The following is a 17429-nucleotide window of genomic DNA, read 5'->3' on the forward strand; positions in this document are numbered from 1 at the left end:
GAACAATTTGAATTAAATAGATTAATAAGCAAACAATGCTCTTAAGATATTTTATGCAAAAAAAATGTATCAGGAAAGGCATAAATTTGTGCCTGTATGTACTGAAACTTTAATAACTTTGTATTTAAGATTTTTAGGCCCATTAAAAGTCCTGAGTAGAATTTGACTCAGTCACTACTTTAAATGAGATTAACCATTTGATTAAAAGTAGTTTAATTTTTTTTTCAGCAATGATACAATTCTTCTACAATCTTTTTCAAACTACCAACATTTTAGAGAAGGACCTTCTGAAATTCTACAAGGGCAAATGCAGGGTCCTGTACTTGGAGAGGAATAATTCCATGCACCAGCACAGGCTGAGGGCTGACCTGCTGGAAAGCAGCTCTGTGGTGAAGGACCTGGGGGTGGGTGAAAGACCTGGGTGGACAGCAAACTGTACATGAGCCAGCAGTGTGTCCTTGTGGGCGAGAAGGCCTATGGTGTCCTGGGATGCATTGGGAAAAACATTGGCAGCAGGTTGAGGGAGGAGATCCTGTCCTTCTGCTCAGCCCTGGTGAGGCCTGACCTGGAGTGCTGTGTCCAGTTCTGGGCTCCTCAGGACAAGAGAGATGAGGAGCTCCTGGAGCAGGTCCAGTGGAGGGTGACAAAGATGATTAAGGGTGTGGAATATCTCTCTTATGAGGAAAGGCTGAGGGAGCTGGGTCTGTTCAGCCTCAAGGAGGGATGACTGACATGACTAACTCACCTCAGTATATGTGTCTGGAGTGGGGGAAGAAAGAGTTTAGATCCAGGCTCTTCTCAGTGGTACCAAGCAATAGGACAGGAGACAATGTGCCTAAACTGAGTCACAGGAAGTTCCACCTGAAATGAGGAAGAACTTCTTTACTGTGTGAGTGACCAAGCACTGAAACAGATTGCCCAGAGAGGTTGTGAAGTCTTTCTCACTGGAGATATTCAAGAGCCGTCTGGACACAAACCTGTGCCACGTGCTCAAGGATGACCCTGCTTGAACAGGGAGGTTGAAGCAGATAACCCACTGTGGTCCCTTCCAACCTGACCATTCTGTGATGCTGTGATTTGTAAAATATTCTGATTGGAAATATTGCTTTGTTATCTGATGAAACGGTATAAAATTTCTTCAAAGATTTTTTGATGATTCTGTTCTTGAAATGACAGAGCTAAATTGCTTTGAATCCTAGATTTAACTAGAACACAAACATCTTTGATGTTTAAAAAAAGCCGCAAGAGATTATAGATAATATTACTTCGATAAAAAGTTTCAGATCCTTTTACCTCTCAGAATTCTAAAATTTTATGACATCAGACTAACCTAGTTTAGAACATAACTTGAAGACTGTTCAAAAAGGAAGATAAACTGAGATCCCAGTTAAACTGCACTGGAAACATATGCTAGAACCACTTTGGGATTAATGTCTTTTAGCTTTATCACTTAGTATCACTTAGCTTGAAAAGAGTTACTATATCTACAGTATGTCTACAGGTTCCATCCCCCTACAATTCCCACACTGGATAAATTATCACATACCAGAAAAAAAGGAGAAAGAAAAAAAAGAAAAAAACAAAGAAGAAAAAGAGCAAGGGAAAAAGAGAAATAAATGCATAATCAAGTCACATGAATTTCCCTCTTTCATAAAATAAATTACAAGTATATTCATCTCAAATCTTTTAGCGGTGCAGTAATACCAATTACCACTTTTCATAACTTCTATACAAAAATGAAACTGTTTTTACAATTTTTTTTTGGGGAAAGGAAATCCAAGGAATCCATCCAGTTCATCATGGTTAACACAGACTTTCATGTGTGAAAGTTTTGAGAAAGTTAAGAATGAACCTGTCAAATTATGCTACCAGACAAAAAGTTCACTTCCCAGCTCTTCATATAAATGAAAGCTAAATATGACAACAGGAATAATTTACCTCAAGGCAACTTAAGGTATAGTTTTACAGGTCAAGAAAATCTGTGTGGTATGTGCATTTCTAGTTGGTGAAGGTTATAACACATTCCTGCACTCCTACATAGTAAGCCTATGTTACCAGCTAATGCTGTTGTGTACAGGCTTTTCCTGTGTTACTGGAAACATTATCTTGTATTCTGTACTGGGTAAAGAATAGTGCCTGACCCTCCTTTTGAAAATCACTGATTTTGTATTGTTAATTTAGGAAAAAAAAAAAAAGAAAAAAAAAGACACAGTTGAAATAGAGTTTAAATAGAATTAACCTTCAAAAATAGTCCTGTTTTCTCTGTTCCAGTTCTAAGATGGGGGTTGCTTTATCATTTATACTCTTTTGGTTTCTGTATGTATTCCTTTACCTTACAGATGCTATCATATTATTGTAACCCTGTTTTCTTTATGTAAAAAGATTGAGAAGAAACTAGTTTTGGTTCCAGAAAACCAAAGTCTTTCATTGTCTGTTTTCTTATTCAAAATTCTAAATAATTCTACTCTTGGTGAGCAGCTGATTAGGATCTCTCCAGAAACTTTGTTGCAGATCATACAGCCCTACATAATCAGAAGTTGAGTCTTAGTCCCTTACATTTATAGTGATGGCAGTTATTACTCTTCTCAATATTACTTCTCAAGAAGTCAGGAAAAAAAAAAGGGAACTTCATGTTCCTGTAACTTTCAAATAGGTGGGGTTTTTTCTCCAAAAGCCTATCTTAATCCTATGAATATGATATTTCAAGAAGAATATGATAATATCAGTTTTGGAGATTTGTTTTTACCTCATTTTATGGAAGAATTCCCTGAGTAACAAGTTTAAGTTTTTGAATTGTAGGGTTGAGTAGTGAGGAAAGGCTGGAGTTTTTTCCCCCCTATATTATCAACAGATAAGGGTTAACTCATACTTTATTGATGTGTGTGTGGTAGTGATTCTTTTACAACGTGTTCATATGTTATGGGTTAGAGTTTGTTTCAATGTAGCTTTTAGAAGAACTTTATATACCAACATTTCTTTAAACCAATAATTATGATTTATTTTTATTTATTTGAAATTTTACTAAGAAGTGAAAATAGATTTTTTTTATTTTAAAAGACTTTCTTAAGAATCCAGATGATTTTAGAATTCTGAACATATATAAAACATGTTCTAGTTAGTCAGATAAGGCTTTAGAATGTGGATTTTTTTAGCTGAACATAATGCCATGAAAATGTAACTTGGATTTCTAACGGTCTTGATAAATGCAAGTAATATCAGGTAGTTGCCCCTCAGGTGAGGGCCTCATGCTACACTAACACATATGTACAAAGTGAACCATTTAAAATACTGTTCCTTTGCAACAGTAGTGAAATGCCTTTTAGTAATGTTCTTTTTTCACCACAGAACAAAGCCATGAATTTCTGCCCCAATCTCTTGACATTGCTGCAGTTCTCTAGACTTGTCTTGTGTCTGTGCATAAGAGCATTCTGCAAGCACTGTTGATATCTGCAGGAAGGAGTTCTGCTCCTGTCAGTGGATTTATCAGAAGTTACAGATGGAGTAGCAATTACTTTGAAGTGATTATACCATTTGTGCTATCGCTTACTGATTTACAGTCAAACTAGACTACAAAACTGGAATTGAAAGCATAATTATTTTTACTGAACACTGTCAAAAACAGCATTATCAAAGTTTTGAGATGTTTCTGTTATCATGTACTAGTCTATCTCAGAGAAATAAAGCCCCACTTGCTCTCTTGGCAGCACATAATAAATTGATGGATGTAGTTCAGTTGGGGAGTTAAAAATGCATTGAAAATAATGGGCCATAACATTCTAGGGTTAACATTTATTCATAGATGATGCAATTAAATAAAACAGGCATTAACTTCAAGGTCAGTCAGGGAAGTAATAAAAGTGAATATTTTAATTGAATTCTAATTGCCCCCCATTGATACATGTAAGTTAAATAAAATAGATTTCAGTCCTGCAAATTATAGTTCCCTTCCTAATTAATTTTTTAATTCAACATAGAGTCATCCAGGCCCAGGACCTTGTTGTTGGTTTATCCATCCATTCAACTTCCTTCAAATCTAGTTCCATTGAGGATAAATTTGGAGGATGTGGTACTAAGAATTTACAAGACCTTGTTTTTCTCATTAGTCTAAGCCATTTTAAGAATCTGAATCAATAAAGAAAAGTGTACCAAATAGAAGTATAGATTTAAAAAAGCTGTTTTCTAAGAATAGTTCCAAATACTTTATTATGCTAATTGTAGCAACAGCCATACAGCTTCATCCATGCATGCATAGCAGTAGAGATTGGAGATATGGATTACTGGTTCTGCAAATAGAAAGTTACGTTGCTTCCTGATGCCTTTACCGTCTCTATTCACTATCAATATAAACCTACTGGCAGCTAAAAGAAGTACTATGTTTCAAAATAAATGCAAACTGTCCAAAAATAGAATTCTGCTGAGATACAGGAAGGGTACATTACACTTCACATATTTTCATGTAGGTGTGGGATATCACTAAAGAGTTTACCCATAGTGTATACATAGGCAATTTATTTGTATTTCGTAAACTATTTCTATCACAGTTTCTTTTAAATTATTGGTTTGCATTCATCACTGGACAGAAGATGTGTCCATATTACCAAAGAGAGCCTTGTGAAAGAAATAATATATCAGTGTGTCTGGTTCTGACAACTTCTTGCTTTCTCATATGTTTGTAATGTATCCATTGGTTTAAATTTAGAGGAAATCAGTCTGTTTTTATCAAGGAGAGAGAGGTTGCTTATCTTAGCAAAGTAATTATATTAAAGAAAGAATGTTAATATAAATGTGTGAAATGATACTGTCATGCAGTACTCATTCATTTACGTCAAGAGAAATTGCTTGTTTGGCCTAATACCTGTCCCATTATAATCAAGGACAAAATGCTAACCTGATGTTCGTTGGAAGAGATCACCAGAACCATTTGAACATTGAAATGGAATTAATATATTTCATAACTATTTCCATAAGAATAAATTATCATCACATATCTAGCACATACATTTTTAGTCTGTTAAAAAAAAGCAATAAACCAATACAAAAAAGGAATGGAGGGTGGAAAAGAACCTCAGTCTTTTTAAACTTAGATTATTAAGCAATTTTAAAAACATTCCCATGCATCGTGAGGGAATTTTTAATGTGCTTTAATGAAATATTTAAAAACTTTCTTAGTGTTTTGAAATCTCATTCAGTCTAACTTGTTTTAGTTTCACAGGAATTTAAATATACCAAGATCACGATTGTAAAAATTAAGAGACATATTAGCTATTTTAACTCAGCAATGACTTTATATAATAGTGTACTGTGCATTTATATAACAGCTTTCATCATCAACAGTCTAAAGTGCTTTGCAAGGTGCATATTTTAGAAATTGCTTCTGAATGGAGTAATTTTTGTGGCAGCTCTATAATGATACCTATTACTGTATGAAGCAGTAGAATAGGAAAATATAGACAAGTATTGTTTCAGTACAAAAAGGAGCCCAAACCACAATAAATAAGAGTAGTAAAGAAGGGATAACTGAAAATTTCAGGGTGTTCCTTCAGTTTCAGGAGTTACAATTTTGTTTTTTCTCATTTGCTTCATTCATATGGTAAGACCTTTTGACCACTTTGTATCAAATCCAACTAGTGTATTTACTTGGTTGAAGATGTCAGCTTTTGAAACAGTTATTCCTGGGTTATGTTATCCCACTGCTCATTTTTGCCAATTACTTGGTTTATCCTGAGAAGTGATTGTTAAATGCCATGAGCTGGCCAAAATTACAGAGTCAAGAAGTTGAAACAGGAATACAGAGGAGCAAGTTAGAGCAGCTATCAAGTGTTAATAGGGCTTACTTTTTTACAAAGAAAAATAAATCAAAATGTAGTCATCGTACAAAATATTTTGTGATGGATCTAAAGGTACAACATTCAATACATTCTGTAGGTCTGAGTTTTCTTTATATCTCCATCCTTTTTAATCTTGCATTTTATATTTGCATAAAACACACAAAGAATGAGATTTGGCAAAAGAACTTCTCATTATGAGCCTGTGTCCCTTTCAGTTGCAGGAAGCCTAAAAAAAAATTAGATTGTATTTTAATTCCATAGGTATCTACAAAGATAACTTCTGACTTATAGAGGTAGTATCCTTGTAGTATTTTTATTACCATGGACCTGTGTGTTTACTTCATATGCTAGTGAAATTTCTAAGAAAGGGTTACAATAGCTTTTCCACTTGATATGTAGTGAAATGGTAACTAGCTTTATTTTTCCATAAACCTGGAAAATATTTGCCCAAAGATAAGGGAAAATTCTAATTCAGTGTATTTTCTTTAGGATAGTAAATATTGTAGATAATGCGGAATTTCTAAGGGAGATGTAATATATTTTAAAAAGAAAAAAAAATTAATGATATCATAAGAGTACTTCATAAGAAATATTTTTACATTTTTTGGGTTTTTTGCAGGTTTAGATCCAGATAAGCATCTAGGAAAAACTCTAGGTGAAATGGAGCCTGTTCTTCTGGAGGTGAGTATAACTTAAAGGATATTCATATAGTTAAACTTGCAGTTAAAAAGAAACACAGGCGGGAATTCAGTAAAATTAACTTAATGAAAATTACTTACTTTAATAAATTAGGTGTTAGTCCAAAGCTTAGCTTTTTACACAGAATGTAAGCCTTTGCTAAGCACTTTTCGTATCAAAAAACGTTATTTCTTGACATAGTTCACAAATGGTGTCACCATCTTTAAACAAACTGAAGGCATGAAACCTCAATATTGCAGGAACAGTAACTGGTATATGAATATGATACAGCTTAATAATTGCACATTAGAGACTTTCATAGCAAGAAACAGTAATGGCAAAATCATAGGTGATACAAAACTTCCCCGAAGATTCCTATTTGCAAGTTTACTACTATTTATACAATCAGACTGCGTACAGTGGGGCCTTTAAAAATGGAATAAGAGGTGTATTCTTGAGGATGTATTTAATTCTGTGCAAAGGACTGTGTCCTCATAGGACCATCCCTCACCGGGATGATGCTTTTTGGCAGAGCTAGTAGATTTATTTAAAGAAAAATCATTCAACTAAGGAAAAGAAAAAAGACCAAATTTTGTGCTTGAGGCTTCTTCAAGTTTGATGTAGAAGCATCAAATATCAAGCTAAGTAAATTTTAAGAATAACAGTTCTGAAATTATGTTTTCATGTATTGTCTGTGACAATGCCAGTTTACCACAATTCCTTGTCCTTGAGCCTGTTAGATACCCACAATGATTTCATGTCTCATAAAAGGGTCTTGATGTAGCTTTCAGTGTAGGCTGTCTAAGTGTCCACAAAGTGATGTCCTAAAAATACTTTTCATTGTTAATCTGGGTAACTGGTCAGCCTGGCTTCATAAGTAGTTTGTTTTGGAGTACTTAAGGGTACAGCAAACTTGCAGAAGAGAAAGAAAAAGTAACCAGAACTTTAAAAATCTCTTTTGCTATTGAAAGGTAGAGGAGTTACATAGCAATTATATCTTATGTTTAACTCAATTTTTTTAATTATTTATATGGAGAGGAGAAGATAGGTAATTGCTACTTGGGAAAGCTGGAAAGAATGATTGAGGTACATAACATTCAAATAACTTACCTGGAGAGATGGTGTTGGTCTGTCCTTAACTTGGGATTTGTTGCATCAGACCTGGAGAATCTTCCCAGGAATCTTCCCCTGCTCCTCCCTGGCCCTCTGCTATGTAAACCATTTGGTATACAATCCTATTCATTATCTTTTTTTGGAAGTCTTGTTTCACTTAATTTCTTAAAATCATCTCAACATTCTGCATTCACAGAAAGCTTCTGTAATCAAAATTCAGGTTGCAGCCTCAGTGGGGTTGCAGTTGGATAACTACTCACCTCAGTTGAATCAGTCTTGATTTCTTTAAAACTGTAGCAGCAAGTATTGCAATTTTAATTGTGCTAATAAGAAGTATTCTTCTGCATTTGATTTTATCATCATTGATTTTTAAAAGAAAATAATAAACTATGAAATCAAAAAGTAACTGGTATTTTTTGTAAATTGCATATATTCATCATCGTGTTTGATATCTTAATTAAAGTGATTCTTACTTACTTGGTTTCACTGAAATTATTACTGCCATGGTTTAACACTTCTCAAAACCCACATTTGATGATTTTATCTTTTATTGATACAACAGTGACTGCCTAAAATGTACAAATAGGGCATTCTGACACTGCTTGCAATGCTTGTCAGGACATCGTAGGTAAGACTGCACAACTGATTATTTGTTCATTTGGCTGTTGCTTGTGCATATGTATACTAAGAAAGTCAAAGCCATTACAAATACTTTTTTTTACTAGATACTTAGTTGGCTTTAAGGCCTTATAAAACCAAATCATTAACTATAAACTGAAGAAAAATACTTACAATGTATAAAATACTCTTTTGCAAACCAGTGAAGTTTTCAGCATGAGAAGTTCTGGCAGGCAGAATGTGAAAACAAGGGGTTCACAGTTTCCAGTAAGGAAGAGAGGTAAAATTTAATATTCTAAGCTTACCATATAAAACACCATAACGATTTAGTATTTAACACTGCACATATCCAAAACTGCTATGGCTTTATATACCCGTGATCTTTAATTTGTACTCTTTATCTAACCAATAATTCCAAATTTTACAGTAAATTTGTTTTCCTTATTGGGGTTTTTTTGCTAATACAGTTTTTTCCTGTTCTTTGGGATTGTTTTTTGTGTTCTATGTTGACATCTGCTGTTACTTTACCATAGTTGTTTACTCAGCTAGGTGCAGGGTATTTCATTACAGCATTTTTCCTAGCAAGTTTGTGAGAATTTTTGCAGTTCTGTTTGGATTTAATAAAGTAATGTTCTCTATGTTCTTCAGTTCTGTTGAAAATCACTTTATATCTGAATAATTTCAGTGCCCAGAAAAATGCCAATCATCACAGACATATTTTATGGAAATCCTTTTGTCAGGATTTTCTTTTCCTGAGAAGCTGAGAGGCCTCAGGAACAAAATGTAAACAATGACTATCTGCTGCTGTGGAATGCAACAGGTGGATCTGTGATTGGTCTCTTGTGGTAGTTTTTAATCAATAGCCAATCAAAGTCCAGCTGTTCAGACTCTCTGGTCAGTTACAAGATTTTTTTATTTATTTTATTTTATTTCTATCCAGCTTTCTGATGATTCCTTTTTCTCTATTCTTTTGGTGTCGTTTTAATTTAGTATTTTAATATAATATATATCATAATATAATAAAACAACCTTCTAAAACATAAATTCAAGATGCTCTTCCCTCATCCTAGCTGCCCTAAAGAACCACAGCCAATATCTTTGATAAAGATCCACAAAATGTCATATATGTTGAGTAATTTGGGACTTGTAGGGAGTATCTTTTAGCATGTATTCACAAAATTAAACTTCTCTGGTACTGCAGATCTGGAAATAAAACTCACTTCTGTTTTTTTTTAACTTTTTTTATTTTTAACTAAATGTTTATGTTAAGGAACAGTCAATGAGACCAAAATTAACTTGTTTTACTATAATGCACCTGTTAGAATTTGTCTGTTGGATATGTAAGAAATAAGCATGAACTAGTCATTCTCCTTTTAGCAAGAAATCTCTGGTTGAGGCATTATAAGAGTGTTGGTTAGAAAAAATCCCCAACAAATAAATCCACAACCCATCCCTGATTTCCTCCACTCAATTATTTGACTTTGAAAACATATTATCACCTAAATTTTCAGTCTTCTGATTTACTTTATTTTATGTGTACAGTAGAAATTATAACAATTACTGGCATAAAGGTGAGGTGGTTTTTCTGCAGTAGCAGGAGAAAAATTGAGGGACTAGTGAGTGGGAAAAGCTTTTTGTAATTTTTTTCACTTTAATTTCAGAATGTTGAACTTAGGAGCGCAATGATGATCTGCCACCCATAGTTTTAGCAGGGGTGAATATTAATGGCTCAGGACATCAGCGCTGAAGAAAAGAATGTTTTTGAATTATTGTTTTATTCTAATTGATAGCTCTTCGATTAGTTTTTGAGGAGTGGTTGCTAGATAATTGCTAAATTATTAAATTACTTTCATGTCCCAATGTTTCCTCTGTAACAGGAGTCTCAGCTTTTTACACTAAAGAATTTTCTGTCAGCTTATGTCTCAGGTTGTTGTCCCACTGTCCTTTGAATTTGTTAATAGAATGGCAAATGGACATTAAAGATATATTCGTCTGTAATTCTGGCTCTGCCAATAAGCAATAGGAAAATGTTTATTTGTATGCTTGCCTCGAAAGTTGTTGGGAACATCTTGATGTAAATAGCATTTCTGTAAATATAAGAGTTTATTAAGTCTTACAATTTCTGTCTGGGAACAAAGTCTTCACTTGAAAAAGGAAGTACTTGAATTCAAATATTTATCTTTGATTATGAAAGTTAAAGAAGGAAGCTTTAATCCTTGTATTTCATTCCCAAGGTAGGAAGAGACTGTTCTTCAGGTAATGTTTGGACTGGTCATTTATATGTGTCTCATTAATATTTATATCCTGTATCTCATTGTCTACTTAAGATAAACTTTGTGTGGCCTGGAAGACAGTTTCATCATAAATTTCTTTTGGAGTTTGAAGTGTATTTGCATTACTTGCAGTTAGTTATGTTTGACTTGTAAATTTGTAGTTTTCTGGCTCATCTGTACTAGAAGGCAGATTTAGCAATCATAAAACTTAGAGTCCATGCTGTTCTATTATTATTAATGTAGCACCCACTTTGCAAGCCCAAATAATCAGTCTTCAAATAATGTTAATATTCTAAATTATTAACAGACAAAATTCTCATGCCATTGATGAAATTTAAAAAATATTGCTGACTTTGTTAAATGAACATTAAAGATCTGTTCTATGAGCTGCTAAATATCTTTTGGTCCTGTTGACATTTGTGAGAACTGAAAACCCTTTAGCACCTTGTATAATTGGTGTCAAGAATGATGTTGAAGCCAGTGACATTGAAAATGAGAATTTCTCACAGCATAGATAGGAAATAGTCTTAGATCTTCTGAGTATTCAATGTTAATTGCCAATAATTATTCTAGACACTGTTTACAAGCAGAGCTACCAATTTTGAAAGTGATTTGTAAACAGTCACTCCATGTATTCGCTGTGTAAAGGTTACAGTTAGAAAGATCTTTTCTGGTTTTCCCTCTTTCAATTTTTTAGTCATTTTCTTTAGGGGGTTTTTTTGTTTGTTTGTTTGTTTTCAAATAGAGTAAGAATAAAAGGTTTTGACTAACTCTTTTGTAGGTTGTCCATTCTTGTTGCATCAACATTAATTATTTCTGATGTATTTGTCCTATAGAAACCTTGTTGCCATTGTTGACAGATGGAGTTCTCTTTCATGTCAGTAGTGTAATTTTTTAATGAGCACTTGATTAAAGGTTTTCTTTTGCTCCTTTTCTTTGATAGAAAATGTGAACGGGAAAATTAAAAATTATTCTCATAACAAGATACTGAAAAAATGTTTCAAACATGCTCCAAAAGAGATTTTGATTTTGTAGCACCACACAACTAAATATTCACATAGAACATTACCAAGGTATTGTTTTCTCAGAGCATTTTCCTTTTCTGCAAAATAATGGCTGAAGATGATTCAGGCCTTTGGTTTAAGTAACTGGAATTATAAACACTCTTTGAAGTTTTTAAGTAAGGGGCTTTGAAAGAAAACTCTAAAGTAACACAAACTACATGCTTCAACAATAAAAATATTTGAATATATGTAGTAGACTTACTACACAAATATTCTGGTAACCATATAAAAATGTAATCTATGATGTATAAATATCCCAGTCTTATGTTTGCCTCAAAAGAAACAGCAGATTTGGAATTATCTTCTAGCCTCCAGACAGATGTTTTCTAGCCCTCTGATGTTCTGGAGAACTTTATTTCTACTTTGACTGCAGAAGCATCATGGATGGGCTTCTGTTCCTCTAAGGAAAAGCATAAAGGGGTTAAATAAATATTCCCAAAAGTAATGTTAGTGTTTGCAATGAAGTTAAGGACTGCAGTTCAAGTTCTTATGAGTCACTTAAAGCAAAATGTTAGTGCTTGTTTAACGTTAAAAAACCTGGACCAGGCTTGGCTTGAATCACTGCAGTGACACTTTAGAGGGTGATATCTCTGCTGGGGTTGTGAATTTCTGCTGCAGACAAAGAGAGGGTGTGCCCATGCTCATATCTGGTGCTTGATTACTATCTATCAATACAGTACATTGAAACAGTAGTACAGTGAGCTACTGAGCAGTTATGCACTCCTTACTCCAGCAAAAGAACTTTGGTTCATGCTCCACAGCTGTTCATTTGTTAAGCAGGAATTAATTAAGATAGTCATGTCTACTATTTTGAATGCTTCAGTTTATCTAGTTATGTATTTAAGTGAGATATCCAGAGCTTCAGGAATGTTGTAAACATATGTTGATTTAGAAAGTATATTAAGTACAATTTGTAAAAGAAACAACATTCTCTTTAGATCTTGCTTTAGCTTTTTGCTTTTGTCTTAGAAAATTCTCATTTGTTTTGTTAGATTTTTTTTTTGAAAGAATGTTTACCGAAACATAGAATACAGATTCTGAATCTGTTGTCAAAAAGTGTGTTCATTGTATACTTCTATGTGAAGTGCTACTTCTTGTTTTGACTCACAGTAAAAAGTTTCTCCTGCAAGTGAAATAGATATGCTAAAGAAAGACAAGTATGGGAGTCTGAATAAGCTTTTGTGGCCACTAAGAAAGAAGAACTAGGAATCAATTTGTTAATCTGAATATTAAAGTGCCAGTTCTACTTAAAATGTAACACATTGGTAATTTTCAATCACTGTAATAGCCATACATACAAAGAAATCATGACCTGACTGTATGATAATTGGGTTTTTTCAGCCTTGTAGTGCGTAGTCTTTTAGAAAGTACATGTCGTGGTTTAACCCCAGCTAGTAATCATTATGTACTGGTTTTGACATTTTCAGCAAAATACGTTTAATAAACTTCTTTAGTGTAATACTTACATGTTTCAATCTCTGTTTTTTGATAGCTGTCTGAGAAATACGGAGTCCATGTTTGTGGAGAAGGAGGAGAATATGAAACATTCACTCTGGACTGCCCTCTGTTTAAGAAGAAAATAGTTGTGTAAGGAACAGTTTCTTCTATTTCCTTATATTAAAGCAATGGGAGCATCTCAAAATTTAGTTTGAAACAACTAGAGGTGGTATCATGGCATCTGCAGAGGTAAAACATGTTCTTTAAGTTCACAGACACTCATGTTGTTTAACACTGACAAAGTCCTCTGAAAACCTAAATCAATACCTGACACGATGAGGCGTTCATAGAGGGCTATAAACTTTTTAGACATTTGCACTTTCGTTTACTTGCTGATTATGGCCTGCAGTAAAACTGGTACCTATACACTGACACTTTTATCCTTTCATGAAGTGTGAATTGCCTGTAATATTTATCTTTCATTACAGCTAAATTTGATAAAGTGCCACTTCAGTAGCCTGTGGGTTCCATTTACTGTGTATATGTGTGTGTGTGTAAGTTTAGTAGCTTAGAATGATAACAATAAACACTTTTCTTCAATTACTTGAGGATATTTTAAATACAAACTTTGTATGAATCCATCTCAATTACGCTGAATAGTTTATTCCTTTGACATTAATTGCTAAAGTCTGTGTAGTGAGCTGTGGAAAATACTTGTGTCTTGTTTCTTTTAAGTCTATTAAGTAGCTAGGCCTGGTTGCTTCAAGTAAAATATTTTGACTGCTGTTCTTTTTCTGAAGCAAGTAAACAGACCAGTAATCATGTATTGGAGATTGATTCTCAGTCATCTTAGTGCAGGTCCAGATTATGGAGCATATAGACATGAGTAATGCTTTCACGGTGCAGGTCCATTTGTTTCACTTTTCTGTAAGACTGGGATCTGTCTGTGTAAGGAGTAGAGAACCAAGAACTGTTAGCTCCATTTCATTGCATGGTATTTGGGAGAAGACGATAATAGACAAAGTGGTTAAAGCACTGGCAGCTAATCTGGCAGATGTCCACTGAAATACTGGTTGATTATGCGCTTGGTTGGGATCAACCAAAGAGCAATTTAAGTAGGAATATATTATAATATATTCTAAATGTATATCTGGTTATCAGTGATATAAAGACAGTTCAAGTGACTAGGAAAAGCTGAAGCAGAGGTGGTTATCTTTATTTCCTCTTTGAGTTATCTTTATTTCCTCTTGGTGATACTTCAAATAGTAAAAGTTAAAAATAAAAGCACAAAAAATACATATCAAATATTTAAATTAGTGAGTATTTAATAATAAATATATGGCACAGTGGACTTTTAAACACTTCTTCAGTGAGTTTTACTGTAGGAACTTCACAAGAAAAATATTTTATTGTTTCTTCTTTAAATAAGTTATTCATTTTTTTCTACTTTGTATTCTTGCTTTTCATAGGCACTGAATCTAAACAGACTTTGTAATCATGTTAACTCTGCTAGTAGAGTTTCCAAATGTTTAGATATACATGGTTCAGGTATACATCTCTCCTGGTTTCAGCTAGACCAGGTTTAGATTTTTGCAATAGCTGGGAGGCGGCCTGGCCGAGGACCCTAATGTTATTTGATAGGACCTCACTCATTGCCAGGGTTGGGGGAAAGGGACTCAGGAACTCTCTCCCTCTCTCTCTGAGAGAGGAGTGTTTCTCCCAGTCGAAAAAACCTGGCCGAGGGGGAGCCATCTGTATTATTCATTGTAGCAGGTTTCTCAATGAGCGTTTTTGAATGTGAATCACTCACCCTTGTGTTCTTTTGTTATTAATATTGTGTTGTTATTGTACATTTTTTTACCTCACTGCTGCTACCAGTAACTTGTTCTTATCTGAACCCATGATCTTGGTCTTTTGTGCCTCCAATTCTCAATTCCATCCCACCACATGAGGAGGGGAAAACAGGGGCAGGGGACAGTGAAACAGAGAAGTGTGTGGTTTTGAAGAGTCTCAGTGGGGGCACTGAATTTGGGAGTACCATTCCTAAAGCAGGACTAAATCCTGATGCAATTTTTAAAGCTTAAATGGAGTTGTAAGCATTGGAACTTAGAGGTTAAAACCTGTAAGCATTTTCAAGATCCCTAAATTCCTGAACAACTCCAAAACATCTCCTGAGTTTCTGAGGAAGACATTAAAAAATACTTTTGCCTTCAATCAGGTATGATGGATTAACCTTGGCTGGCTGCCAGGTTGCTACTAAGCTGCTCTCACTCTCCCACTTTAGGAAGGCAGGGAGACAAAATAAGATTAAAAGATGTGTAGGTCAAGAAGAGAGCAATGTGATGGGTTACCAATTGCTGTAATGGGAAACCACATTGAATTTGGGGAAATTAATTTAATTTATTGCCAAATTTAATAAATACATTTTTTAAAAAGTAGAATACTGGGAAGCAAATATACCTTCCCACCTTGTTCTTCCCAGGCTTAACTTCACTTCATCATTCCTGACTTTTCTACATCCTCCCCAATGAGCAGTGCAAGGAGGTGGAGAATGAAACTGGTCAGCTCGTAACACCGTCTTTGCTGCCCCCTTCTCTTCACACTTTTCCCCTGCTGCTGCTTGGGTCTTTTCCATGGCTCCCTCACGAACTGTTACAATGTGTGTCCTTCCCCCCAGGCAAGTTCTTCAAGAACTGTTCCAGTGCATGTGCTTTCCATGGGGTTTGGTCCTTCAAGAACAGACTGCTCTTCATGGGTCTTCCATGGGACTCAGTCCTGTCAGAAAAACTGCTTCTGTGTGGGTTTCTGCACGGACTGCAGTGTGTGTATCTGCTCTGATGTGTCCTTCCTGGCCTGCAGGGGAGCAACCTTCACCACAGTCTTTTCCACAGGCCACATAGAATCTGTTCTGGCGTTGGAAGCACCTCCACTCGCTCTTTCTTCATTGACCTTGCTGTCTGCAGGGCTGTCACTACCATGTTTTTCTTACTCCTCTTGCAGCATAGTTTTAAAATATGTTATCACTGAGACACCGCCAATGTTGCTAATTAGCTCAGCATCCCTTGGTCTCATGTCATAGAGACCACCTCTAAACACTAACCCCTGCCACCAAAACCTTGCCACATAAACCTAAAAGAACAGGAGAAAATCTAGTATGCCTTTTATTTATAACACTACTTGCAGGTAGTGTTTTCACTGTCAATGATTTTTGCCCTCTCAAACTTGGCAAGATATGTTTCTACAGTATATCCTTGCAAAATAAAAAAATATGCTGGCTCAGGAAAAAATAAAATACAACCTTTGAATGGTACGTACTATGGAGAAATGGGAGTGTCTTTAATGTAAGACTGTATGACGACTTTTGCCTCTGAATGTTAAGTTGAATTCTTGCCATTCTTCTCCATCTTCATTCAGAAATGTACCTCACAAAGGAAGCATGACAGATTGAGTGAAACATATATTTGAAAATAAACAATATCTAGTAGTGAAAGCAAAATCTTGCAACCAAAATATTGAACTAGAGTCTGATTGGGGTTTATCTGGTTTTCCCAGGTAGTCTATTGTGACCCAGTTGTCAGCTTTCTTACTCTCAGTGTTTGAAATGTACCAAGCATTTCCTGTCCTTCTTATGCTAATATTTAAAGTACAATTAATCAACATTTCTTGAAATTTTAAAGATCTATTTCTCATCTATATGAATACCATCTAATATCTGTTCTTGTGATAAAGGCCTGTATGTTCATGGAATGCAGAATAGTTTGATCTTTTGGAAAGTAAATTGTCCTATTTGAAATATTTGGACACATTTTCTTTTATATACCTTACTATTAGCTCTGTGTTTATGCTTGTAATTCTAGGTTTGGAATTAAAGGCAAAATTATAAAATTATAATTGTACTCTCAGTCTTGTTCTAGCTGGATATATTTGTACTGAGAAAGTGTTACAGAGTGTTTTAAAATGATTGGATGCTTTCTAGATCTTCAAGAAGTCTTGAGAGATCATATGTTTTTGATTTCAAAACAAGTAGCTGATTGAGACAGTTTTTCAATTGTTCTTCATTTTCTTCAGTCTTCTGAAAATTTCCTTAACAAAATCCTGTGTTTCTATTACAATCAAGCATGAATCATCTTAGGTAGTCAAGTTCCTACTCTAAATTCAGGCTTTTAGTGTGAAATAGTCTTATAGAATTTATTGGGGTCTCATAAATCATTGTTTTTCATTTTAAATCTCTGCTTTTCCTGTGTTTTGAGTTGGTTGGGGTTTTTTTGCTATTTTCCAAGCTGGATATGACATGTCAAGTTCAGGACTTGATTAGGTTTTTTAATTGGAGACTAATTGGATGTAAACAGAACTATTCTGCTTTACACTAATTTTTGTCTACCTATTTCTGTTAGAATTAGAAGACACCATTGTCACTT

The 17429-nt window shown here is 34.5% G+C and overlaps 1 protein-coding gene across 4 annotated transcripts in view; it reads left to right on the top strand.

Moving 5' to 3' along the window:
* Positions 1 to 17429, top strand: part of DPH6 (diphthamine biosynthesis 6) — a 186076-nt gene that overhangs the window by 48715 nt on the left and 119932 nt on the right. For all 4 annotated transcript variants that reach the window (XM_038136841.1, XM_038136840.1, XM_038136842.1 and 1 more), the window contains exons 6-7: positions 6448 to 6509; positions 13067 to 13161. In XM_038136841.1, the coding sequence (XP_037992769.1) occupies positions 6448 to 6509; positions 13067 to 13161 (157 nt within the window). The remainder of the gene's footprint in view (positions 1 to 6447; positions 6510 to 13066; positions 13162 to 17429) is intronic.

Source organism: Motacilla alba, chromosome 5, assembly GCF_015832195.1.
Source record: "Motacilla alba alba isolate MOTALB_02 chromosome 5, Motacilla_alba_V1.0_pri, whole genome shotgun sequence".
NCBI classification, from domain to species: domain Eukaryota; kingdom Metazoa; phylum Chordata; class Aves; order Passeriformes; family Motacillidae; genus Motacilla; species Motacilla alba.